Source organism: Eurypyga helias, unplaced genomic scaffold, assembly GCF_000690775.1.
Source record: "Eurypyga helias isolate BGI_N326 unplaced genomic scaffold, ASM69077v1 scaffold4031, whole genome shotgun sequence".
NCBI lineage: Eukaryota > Metazoa > Chordata > Aves > Eurypygiformes > Eurypygidae > Eurypyga > Eurypyga helias.
In genome coordinates, this window is record NW_010232581.1 from 118,842 (window position 1) to 131,386 (window position 12,545).

The 12,545-nt window shown below is 38.7% G+C and overlaps 1 protein-coding gene across 1 annotated transcript in view; it reads left to right on the plus strand.

Annotated features, from left to right (window-relative positions):
- KIF6 (kinesin family member 6) overlaps positions 1–12,545 on the plus strand; it is a gene marked incomplete at its 5' end in the record, with an annotated part of 157,561 nt that overhangs the window by 118,126 nt on the left and 26,890 nt on the right. The window contains one exon of the mRNA XM_010161423.1: positions 9,296–9,346. Within this exon, the coding sequence (XP_010159725.1) occupies positions 9,296–9,346 (51 nt within the window). The remainder of the gene's footprint in view (positions 1–9,295; positions 9,347–12,545) is intronic.

A 12,545-nucleotide genomic window follows, 5' to 3' on the forward strand; every position in this document is an offset into this window, starting at 1 on the left:
ACTTCACGTCAATTTCTCAGAAATAATCAAGAGATAAGCTGCATTTAGTCATATGAGCATCCAGAGTACTAAATTCACAGGATACGATTCCTTACCCATATGGCATTGTTTTTCAGCCATGCTTTTTGGGCCAGCTTAATATTTAATTCATGAACAAATAGAAGTGGTAAACAACAGAGCAACAGTTTCCAGATGTGCAACATTTCTGTCTCTTTTCCAGCATATGAAAAGAAGATTGATACACAGAAAACTTAACTATGGACAACACCTAAAATAAGACTGGCATCTAAGCTGTAGCTTAAATGAAATTTAGGCACCTAAATTCAGGAAAGTTATCTAGGAAAACAAAAAACTCAATTCACTTTAATTCCTGAAATACAATAAACAGCATTCAGAAGCACTATGTTATTGAGTGATAGGCCTATATCCTACCAATTGAGAATCCAGAAATTATGTGTGCATCTGCTGAAATCTCTTGGGGTGTGCTTTCTGCTAAACATCCATGCTTGGCTAAAGCTGCCTGGGCTGCATTGAGTTCAACTTAAAAAAAAAAAACACCAAACAAAAAAACCCACAAAACCCACAAACCAGCAGGGTATTGACAACCAGCCTTGGGATGCTAGAATAAAGGTCTAAGCTTTTGTTTCTAAATTCAGAAAGCATCCAGGTTCTGAGTTCCAGTTTCAAGATCTTGAACTGCAGCCCAGAGCCCTTAGTGCTTTCTGTTGGTTGTCCTAGATATCCCAGTATTGTGCATGTGGACTGTTAGGAATTTATGTGCCCTAGCCACTTCCCACACTCTGTTTTCTACAGAAAGGAGTCCTGTGCCTTTGGGTGAACGGGAGCTGTAGTTCATGCTAGCATTTCCTTCATGTAGATGAATGGGACCTTGAGGAACATCTCAACAATTAAGGCCTATGCAGCCAATGACAGTCTGTACTTAAAGGAAGAGAGAGGTACACAATGCTGATATCAAAAAAATAAATCCAATTTCTGTACCGTTTTGCTGTATAGCCCTGTCAAAGCATTTTTTCCAGTACCAGCCAGAAAGTATGGAAGGGTACTAAAAAAAAAAAGTGGGATGAAGGGTGCTGTGGAAATGCAAACCAAACAATGAACAGTTACAGAAATGCTCATCAATCAGAAAGTGTAAGTAATTATTTTGTGAGGTAAAAAAGTGTGATGTAATCTGGCCAGAACTAATGAGAACATGTAGGATATGAGGAGGGAACTTAATATGAAGGTTAGAGATAAATGCATAGAAATAGGGGCAGAGTTGAGAGGATTATATATAGATTAACTCAAGGAATAATCAGTGACATCAAATACAGTGTCATCCTATAGCAATAAATGACAGAAACTGCTGTCTGATAAGCTTGCTTTCTGTAAATTTGAGTATGCTTGAAGGTATGAAATGTGTCAATAAAAACTGTGATTGTCTCAGCTAAGCATGGCAAGGAAGTGAACATGCCCCAGTCGGATATTTTAAATAGTAACCTCAAAACTTGCAGTGTCCTACGTCATAGTAAAACGTACTCATTTGAATCTGTGATGTTTAATCTTCAAAGAATATGTTGGGAAAATTGTGTATTTCCAAGTGTGTGTGCTCATGTGCCGAGTTTAGACTGTGGTTTGCAGCTGTGAATTTGCTGTGGAAATTAGGACTGTGCTTTCAGTTCTGAATCCATTTTCTTTCCTGGGGACTCTGACTGGTGAGTTCTACTAAATACTATCAGCTACCTTGCTCCAAATGGTCTGCCCCATCTCTTTGCTGGAGTTACTGACTGCAATCCTTTCTTCCCAGCACAGCTGGCAAGAGCGCTTACAACTATTTCAGGCATTCCAGTTGACTCCATGATAGTGTCACAGCTTAAATTGCTGGTATGCTTGTGCTGAGATGCCAAGCTGTACTGGAGTAGACAGAACGCAGACACTTGCGTCTACCCTCTCTGCTGTGGGGGAAGGAACCGTTGACAGCAAACCTTAGGAAAGAGGGAAAGGAGATGGAAAAGGAGAGCCGGTAAAATCTTAAACCACTGCAGATGTTTCTTCAGTGAACAAAAGGCAGACATCTGCTGCAGCAAGTTATACTTTACAGCATGTTACCCCAAGTATTGTCATTAAAATATTTTTAATGCTGATGAAGGCTGTATTTCATACCTTGAAAAATACGCGTGCTTTGGTCAGGAGGCTCTGAGTGCTGCCATAGTGTTTTTTCCTCCGAGGGCTTTCTGAAAGTTAGGACTTGTCACATTACATGGGGATTTGGCCAACCATGTATCCCAAAATAGACCATTTGCATTAGAAATTATGTTGAGCCTGCTTACTAGTATAGACTGCTTTGCTCCGGCACCTTGTCCTAATAGAGCTGATCTATATGTTTTTTACCATCGGAGAAGGACAGGTGTTGCAAAGCAGAGTCAGAATTTGCTCCAGATATTTCTCTCCATCAGAGAAAGGCTGAAGAGTTTGTTTGCTCTTAGTGCTGTAGGATTTTGAGTTAGAAGAGAATCTTTCTTTTTATTCCATTACTTTTCTTGTCAGATAGTTTTATCATAAGTTGTGTTCTCATTCAATTTCAGCACCAAACTTTCAAAAGTATCCAACCCACCTGGTAAGATTTCCAATAACTACCTCTGAATATTCTCCATTTGAGAGATTACTCCATCTGAATATCTCCATATGGGTTCAATGTCTTCTACTTTCAGAAATCCTTTGTAAGCTGTTACAACTCTGACTTCAAATTCAATTAAAAATATACCTCTACAAGGCTTATGGAAGTTACATGATTACCTTCCTGTGTGTCTAAAAGCCTAACTCGGTGGTTATTTGCTGAGTATACAGCTTTAATTTGTGCTCATTGAGCAGGATTCCTTATCTGACTCAAGTGGATGCATGCAACTTTATGAATCAGATTTAAGTCCTGAGTAGATCTTCATAGTTGGGTGAATGGTGACTCCACCTGCAGATGTAGGGGCTTTGCATTACAAACAACCACCCCACATATTTCCTGTTATGGTTTAACCCCATCTGGTAGCTCAGTCCCACACCACCACTCACTCACTCCCCTCTAGTGGGATGCGGGAGAGAACTGAAAAACTGAATAAACTTGTGGGTTGAGATAAAGACAGTTTATTAGGTAAAGCAAAAGCTTTGGCAAGCAAAAAAAATAAGGAATTCCTTCACTCCTTCCCATAGACAGGCAGGTGTTCAGCCATCCCCCAGAAAGCAGGACTCCATCACACCTGATAGTATATCAGGAAGACAAATACCATCACTCACAAGGTCCCTCTTTCCTTCTTCCCCCATGCTTTTTTTTTTTTGCTAATTATGACCATATAGTATTGAATATCCCTTTGGTCAATTGAGGTCAGCTGTCCCAGCTGTGTCCCCTCCCAACTTCTTGTGCACTCCCAGCCCTCTCACTGGTGAGGTGGTGTGGAAGGCAGGTAAAAAAAGACAGATCTAACATTTAGACCATATAGCCTTAGGGACCCAAAATGCCCTGAAGGCTGAGTGAGTTTGAGGAATTGGAGGTTGCCTGGATGCATAAGAGGATATTCTGCTAGATATTTCATGTAACACCAAAAACTGTTTAAAGATGGAGAAATAAAGAGATACAGCATCCTAGTTGGGGTGTGAAGGTTTCAGGATCTTCTGGATGGAATGCCTTCTTAAGCTAAACACAGGTTTGGAAAATGTAAGATAATAGCAAAGTATTAAGAAATAACAAGAGATGAGAAGTTATTCTGTCAATTATTAAATTAGATGAGACCCTGCATTAGGTTAAAGGTCTGTCCACATCGGTAACAACAAGTATTCTCAAGGGTAGGGAGTTAAGGTTGCATGTGCACTCTCAGCTTGTCCAGTACTTTTATCTTTTAAGCTAGAAGTCTTTGAAACCTGAGAATAGTATTATGTGGAAAGTCTGATAAAACATGAGAAGCTTTAAAACCTGTAATGTGGACTCAAACAAAACCAAAACATTTTTTAATCAGTTTATTTTTAATTGTAACATACACATTTTTGTATTTCCCTGAAGTATATGGAGTTTTGTCAAAACATTCATTGTCTGTATTAAATTGGAAAATAATTTCAGCTCCTTCAAAGAGTCTGGAAGAACACAAAGACAAGAAGTTAAAGGACAGCCATGCTACTCAATTTATGGGTTCTGTCACATTTAGTCAGCATATAGGATACATTCCTCTGCTTTACATCAGTCTTAATTACTCCTCTATTCCATTTTGTCTTCTCCACTACCCTCCTTGCTTTTGTCTCCAAGGACACAAAAGCTGAAGTTGTGTGTTACCAATTCATTTCTTTTCCATACCTCAGGATGGTACATGTGTCCAGAAATACAGGCCAAAACCAACAGATTTATCACAGTCTTAATGACAGCTGGCTGCATGCTGAGTGAATTCTTAAATTCCCTGAAACTACGTTTTTGCCAAAACATGTGGAGTTGCAGCATTCTACATTTTATTGGGACTGTTATCTCCAAATGAAGAATGATTCCACTGGAAAAAATTATTTGGTATCAGCTGCAGACCTATTTTTAGCTTCTTGTTTGGTGAAACTTCAGAAAACATAATTAGCCATATGTTGAGAAATGTTTGCCAAGTCTTAAATTTGATTTTTTGCAAACCATATTAAAATACTACCTTGTCTACAATTTTACGCTGTTGGAATCAGAAGACATGGTGGGCTTTTTATGAGAATGTGATTCTTCATATTTCTTTGAGTAAATATTTGTGTTTATGAAGGTTGTAGAACTGGCAGTACTAAAGACTGAAATCTTGCATTTGTTTATATGGGAAGGTCTGTGCTGGCAACAGTACTGGAATCATCCCCTACTTCTGTCACTTACGGACTTCAAGCCTTGCATTGGGGTGATGGTGTTCTCAGAGGCAGAAGACTAGAGCAGGTCAAAAAAAATGCATTTTCCCCCACAAGTATTTGTAGCGAAACCAGAACAAGATTACTTTAATCAAAACATGTACAGAAAATGTTAAGATTTTGTCAAAAATAAGAGTTTCTACGTGAAAACCATTTCTTTTCCAAAGAAAACCTAAATAAACTGTCAAGTTTCAAATTGGATTAAAACAAATTGAAAGATTAAATCATATCTGGCTAATTCCTGGCATGGAATTATAGTCAGGTGCCTCATGATACCATTATGTCCTCTGAACCACAATTCCTGTTTGGGCTACTTTTCTCATAATACAATTACAATTGCTCCCCAGGAAGTTTCCTGTGAAATGAAGTCCAGTGTTTGCTGCCCTGAAAAGGCAGTTTGGACAATGTGAATAGAATAAATGTCACCTTGCTATTTCTATTCATAGAAGAAAAAGAAAAGTCTTTTGCTATAAGAACGATAAGACTGGATTTTTATTTTTCTGGCAGAAGGAGAAGTTTGCTTTGGTTCCCCTCTGACTACAGGTGGTCTGGTTCCAACTTCTCGTTCTTTCATAAAGCTGACAAACAGAAGGATGGGCTTTCTTACAATATTGTGCGCCATGTCATGGATGGAGCGGATGTATATTGAAGGCTAGAATGAAGGGAAGGGCGCTCATGTGGGACAGTTCCACACTGCTGGCTGGCCCAACAAATCTTGCAATAAAAACAGGGCTTTTGCATCCTCAGTGCTCTCTGTCCCAGCTGTACTGAGAGTAGAATGTAGCTAATTGGAAGTCAAGCCTCTTGGCTATAATAATTTAAAAAACAGTCCCCGTATTATTCTGTTTCCACATATTTGTATTGACTGCAAGCTGTTATCTCTCTGTTCGATCTTACTTTCATTGACTTGTTTGCCTTGCTGTTTTTCTGTTGACCTCATTGCCACTTGATAGAAATGTATGCAAAACATTTAGATTGCAGCTTATCTCTATAGCAAGGCTAAAGAAAGAAAAATGTTGCTACTAAAAACATGTATTAATAGGATAGAGAACTTGTATGTCTCATTTAATTTCAGTTGATTCTTGATGATTCTTATATTCTCACTACCAGAACCATTTTTTTAATGACAGTGGCATTGCCTTTTGCATCTCACAGTGCTTAAGAAAGGGAGTTTCTGAGCCCTTACACAAAGGTGCATGTATAGATGGATATCTGAGGCACCTAAGGTAATGGTAATTAATACATTAAGACGGATCTCAAGATCGCTACAGATCGTTTCATAACTGTCTCATGTCTCAATATTGAGTAACATCACCCTGTGTGATACAGCATGACAGAATACAAAGATATATCCAGAATAGCAAAAAGCAATTTGAGGAAAAAAAATGGTACATTTAATCATATTTTGCTGAGTATTGACATCAACTGAGTTGTAATATAAAGCTTTCCAAAGCACAAATAGCATGAATGTTGATCATTTAACTGGGTTTTTATTGGTAAAAGTTATTAATCAAGGTGGTTTTGTCTATAGTTACAGAAATCAAGAGCTTATTTAACTGAATGGTTTTTTTAGTTGAGTGTTAGTACAGCTGAGATGGAGGATTTGTTTGTTATATTTTAGTTCTTTCAGTTAACCTGTTTCCCAGTAGCCAAAAGTTTTCTTAATTCTACAGATAACTTTAAGTACAGAACAGTTAATGGTTTAAAAAGAATTAATTGAAAAGAATAAAACTTCCTGTGCAGAGAAACAGGAATCTGCAATATCTGGTTTATGGACAAGTAAGTAGGGTGTTTTGTTTTGTTTTCTAAAACCATTCAAAATAACATAATTTGGCTCTTATACTGCAGTGTATTGCATATAATACTTATTCTACCATGCTACCGAATCTTTATGAATTATTCTCATAATTCCCAAAGAAGTTTAATTTTTCATGGTTCTTTGGTGCTCATGGAACAGTGCAATTCTCATGACCTGTGAATTTAAATGGGTTTTCACATTCTCCAGTTAAACATTTGGCAGCTTTTAATCACTTGATTAGCTTACTCTTTAAATCTCCCCTTGTAAGCAAAAGCACTTTTTTAATTCAGAATGCATGCTAATATAATTTATATAATCACAGGTCTGGGGAAAAAAAGTAAATCCAGCACGGATTTTTTTTTCCCCCCCTGGTATCCAGATGTATTGCTTAGTAAACAATATTAACAAGACTCTGCCTAGAAATTGTTTTAATTTGAAAACTTGAAAGATGTAATCCCATCCTCCCTCAGAACACACATACTGCTGAAATTGCACATTTAGGGTTATGTTTTTCCTTTATTGGTTCCATTAATATCTATGAATAATGGCTTCCCATGTGGTAATCTAATTATCATTTGAAATAATTGGTGAACTAGAACAATGTCATAGGTCAAGGAGGAAATTAATAAAAGAAGGGTAAAGGTGAATTATATGAAGCATGGGACCCTAACTAGGAATAATGAGATAATGAAATTAAGGAATTTTGATCGAAGACCAGTGACTCTACACAGTGAGTGCAAGTACTCACAAGAAGGGCTGGAAAGAGGATCCAGGGAACTACAGGCCTGTCAGTCTGACCTTGGTGCCGTGGAAGGTTAGGGAGCAGATCATTTTGAGTGCCATCACGTGGCACGTACAGGACAACCAGGTGATCAGGCCCAGATGGCGTGGGTTTAGGAAAGGCAGATCCTGCTTGACTGACCTGATCTCCTCCTATAGCAAGATGACCCACCTTGTGAATAAGGGAATGGCTGTGGATGTTGTCTACCTAGACTTTAGTGAAGTCTTTGCCACTGTTTTCCCCAGCATTCTCCTGGAAAAACTGGCTGCTCATGGCTTGGATGGGTGTACTCTTTGCTGGGTAAAATACTGGCTGGATGGTTGGGCACAAAAAGTTGTGGTGAGTAGAGTCAAATCCAGTTGGTGACCGGTCACAAGTGGTGTTCCCAGGGCTCAGTACTGGGGTCAGTTCTGTTCAATATCTTTATCAGTGGCCTGGACAAGGGGGTCGAGTGCACCCTCAGTCAGTTTGTAGACAACACCAAGTCGGATGAGAGCGTAGATCTGCCTGAGGGTAGGAAGGCTCTGCAGAGGGATCTGGACAGGCTGGATCGACGGGCTGATGCCAACTGTATGAGGTTCAACAAGGCCAAGTGCCGGGTCTTGCACCTGGGTCACAACAACCCCCTGCAACACTACAGGTCTGGGGACAAGTGGCTGGGAAGCTGCCTGGGGGAAGAGGACCTGGGGGTGTTGTTCGACAGCTGGATGAATAGGAGCCAGCAGTGTGCCCAGGTGGCCAAGAAGGCCAAAGGCAACCTGGACTGCATCAGGAACAGTGTGGGCAGCAGGACTAGGGAAGGGATTGTCCTCCTGTACTGGGCACTGGTGAGGCCACACCTCAAATCTTGTGTTCAGTTTTGGGCCCCTCACTGCAAGACAGATGCTGAGGTGCTGGAGAGTGTCCAGGGAAGGGCAATAGAGTTGGGGAAGGGTCTGGAGCAGAAGTTCTGTGAGGAGTGGCTGAGAGAGCTGGGAGTGTTCAGCCTGGAGAAGAGAAGGTTGAGGGGAGACCTTATCGCTGTCTACAACTCCCTGAAAGGAGGTTGCAGAGAGGTAGGGATTGGTCTCTTCCCAAGTGACAGGACAAGAGGAAATGGCCTCAAGTTGTGACAGGGGAGGTTTAGGTTGGATGTTAGGAAAAATTTCTTCACTCATTTCTTTACTTGGCTATCAGGCATCGGAACAGTCATACGGATGAGGTGCTGAAGGGCATGATTTAGTGGTGGTACTGGCAGTGTTAGGTTAATGGTTGGACTTGATCATATTAAAAGTCTTTTCCAGCCTGGAAGATTCTATAATTCTGTTGAGTAGTAGAACTTGCAGAAGCTCTAGCACATGGGATATTTCAAACTGAGCTGGATGAATACAAAAAACTGGACTGAAGGGAATCGATTCTTAACTGGCAAAGAGGTGGACTAGATGACCTAATCTCTCATTTCCACTGCTAGCACCTATAAATCTGTTTGAACAAATACTTGGAATTCTGTATGTCTTCTAGCCTTGCTTGGAATTCTTTTGTGACTAGCAGCAGGAGATCTTTATCCCGTGAAAGTGCTTGACAGTAAATAGTTTCATTTTCAGTCTTTCCTATTTAACAAATTTAAATCTCAGGATATGTAGAGCTAAATTGTTCCTACTTGTTTACTTTCAGTAGTGAGAAGGAAACAGCTCAGAAAACTGCTTGTCCTGTGGACCATAAAAAATTCCCTTAAATTGGCCAGAAGCAACAGGGCTTATGAAATGGTGGGAAATCAGCAATGACTTCATTGTTTTTTGACATTTTGAATGCTAACTATTCACATTTTGTGTCTTTTACAGACCATCTGAAAGGAGTAATAACCCAGAGGCACATTCAGAGGGCAGCTCTAGGTAAGAGTAGAACATTTCAGATACAGTACAGCTCTGCAACAAGCTCTCTCCCAGGTCTGACTGTACTTGTGGGGCAGGTTATATTTTCTATTTCAGTTTTTTGCCACTATTGTGGCATTTTCTACAATAGTCCATACTGCAAATAACATGGACTCTGAACTTTGCCAGAGATTTGTCTCAAAAGGCATCTGATTTTATGTGTAGTGAGTAAACAAAAAGGTCTTAATAGTTTTGGGAGTTTGGTATTAAATTTCTTTCTTTTCAGGGTGACCAAGCAAGAACATCTGAGCTCTCTTCATTTTTGGATATTTTTTTTTTTGCTTTCTGATGACTCTAATTTGAATTCCTATGAACAGACATTGATTTGTCCTGAGACTGAGCTTCTAGCCATGTTGTTACAATCTGTCTAATGTCCTTTTTAATTTCCCTCATTCCAAGAAGGACTGAAGGCATATACAGGTCATTTCTTTTGCATCTAGTTATAGAAGTTGAGAAGTTATTTCTTGGAGTTTCTGTTGACACAGCTGTGAAGCTAAAAGTGTCTGTGTAAGTTGTTCACCTAAGTGTAAAGTCATCCAAATTTGGTTTAAGATGCTTTAAGCTGACTCCACTGATTTTGTACTGAAACAGCCTAGGAGTGTTCATATGAGAATTCCACTTCTCGGACAGTAAGTTAGAGTAAACTCCAACTATGTGACAGAAAATTGCTGGGGCAATAACAGTTTAAGCCACTCTCACTTAGATCCATAAAAGAATCCCAAAATGTACCTTCATGGACCTTCTTCACATGACAGATGGAGCTAACTCAGACCAGATTACAGTTGATGGTTTTATTTCTATGTTTAGTTAACACAGCAAACAATATTTGTCTCTTGATAAGACAGAGAAAATTTGGGGTCTTTCTTTTCTCCCGAAAGTCAGGAAAAGAAATTACTGCAGAGTAGCAAAATTGTTTCCCTTCTTCTAATTTAGCTATGCATTTCAAACTCTGTTGATGATGTTATTATTTTATACCTTTATCCTTTTTTGTTTTAAAATCGTCATTTAAAATTAATGCCGTCCATGCCAGTAAAGCCTAGGGGTCAAATCCAGTTTATTTTCATCAGTATGAGAAGGAGAAAGAAAGGAGGTGCTGATCTCTTCTTCGTGCTATCCAGTGGCAGGACTTGTGGTAATAGTTCAGAGCTGTGTCAGGGGAGGTTCAGACTTGATATTATTTCTATTATTTCTTTTCCAAGACGGTGGTCTAACACTGGAACAGACTTCCTAGAGAGGTGATAGATGTCCCATGCCTGACAGTGTTTAAGAAGCACATGGACAATGCCCTTAACAGCATGATTTAACTTTTGGTCAGCCCTGAAGTGCTCAGGTAGTTGGACTAGATCATTGCTGTCAGTCCCATCTGACTAAACTGTTCTTTCTATTCTGTTCTAGTATCTGAAGTTCAGTCTAAAGGTGATATCTTCAGTGTAACATGGCATTCTTTCTTTAATTTACTCCAGGTTTTAATACTGTCTATTTATTAATTTTATGCCTCTTTAAGAAGTTATATCAAGATGAATCATAGCAATGCCATTTATGAGAATTCCTTATTCAGTGTTTCAAAAAATGAAATTATGTACCCTGTATGTGTCAATCTGCATGATAACATCTGGTCTTGTATACTGATTTCTTCCTATATAGAAAATTGTGTTGCAAATGCTGTTTTCAATAACTATCTAAGCTGCTTTTCATAAAATAGTCAAGCATATTTTTTTCATGTCCTTAGGAAGTGACATAGTAGCGACTTTACCAGCTGTACATTCACATTGTAAATACTCTATTAGTATTCCACAACAAAGCTGGCAACCCATGTGTTTTTGGCTTTTGTTTTGAGCACTGCTATCTGCTTATCATCACTAAGTCTGGACCGCACAAAGTGTTTTCCAGACATTTTTTCCCCTTCATTATTCTTTTAAATACTCTGGATATTTTGACTTATAATTTATTCTATGAGTTGGGGAGTATTACTTGTCTCCCTGCCTTTTTGGACAAATGTTCTTCTAAGGAGTAACAGGTGTCAAGTCTCCCTGGATCTTCTTCATGACCAGACTGTCATCAAGATATTTTTAAATGAAAGTTGCATGGTAAGAAGTCTAATTAAGAGTTTGTTGAAATCCCAGCATGAAATACAACACACCATTGTTTCAATTAGAAACCAAGTTAACATCTTCCAGCTGCCTTTTTTTTTTTTTTCCTTAACTTAAAGGAGTTTATGTATAAAACTTGTTAAGAAGCTATTCTAGTTGGATTTTAAACAGTGTAGATCTGTTTCCCTCATGGCTATGCTTAAGATGTGGATTTCTTATTGAAGGAAAACTCCACTACTTAGCCCATTGTTCGTAGCTATCTCTTTTAAAACACCATATGCTGGGAGTTTACAAAGGACACAAATAGATGGGAGGTTTAATTGGAGGCAAAAGAATTCTCCATGTTTTTTCAGTACACAACCAGAAACATAAAATGCTTTGTGTAAAGTAGCAAGGATTCACTCTCAGTGTGACTTCTCTCTTTAATAATTGTAAGAATACCTTACTATGCAAATAACTTCTTTTATTCCCCCAAGCTGTTCAGGCAGATCCTGACAAAGGGGCAATCTAGCATTGGTAAAGGTGGCAAATATGGGTCTTTGTAAAGAATCTGCGTACTTTCTAAGAATTTCAGCATTAAGGCCCAGTTTTATCGACGTTTTATTTAAAAAAAAAAAAAAAAAAGGTTTTCCCAGGTTTTGTATCTTGGCTTTTAGAAATAAGATTTTATATTTCTGCTGTTATTCAAACAGCTGTTCCCAAGTCCTGTTTTGAGAAAACTTCCTTTTAAAAAGCCTATTCCTCATGAAAAATAAAATGACTGGGTGAGTCAGAAAAACAGATATATTTGAATCCCAAAAATGCATATCGGCATTTGATTTAAAGTGGCACATGTCTGAGAGCAAGGATTTTGACATCTGTTATTTTTATGTTTGGATTTGTAACACATGTTTTCTTAAAGCAGAAATAGGGAGCTTTCTCCTTATCTTTGGTCCCTCTGAAGCTTTGACTACATCACCTTTTCCTACATTTTCAAAGATACATACCTGTTCTAAAGATACTGGTATCAGTTTATGCCCTTATTCCAGCCCTACTGTGTGTTTCTTCATAGTGTGTTTCATTCTGCTTCC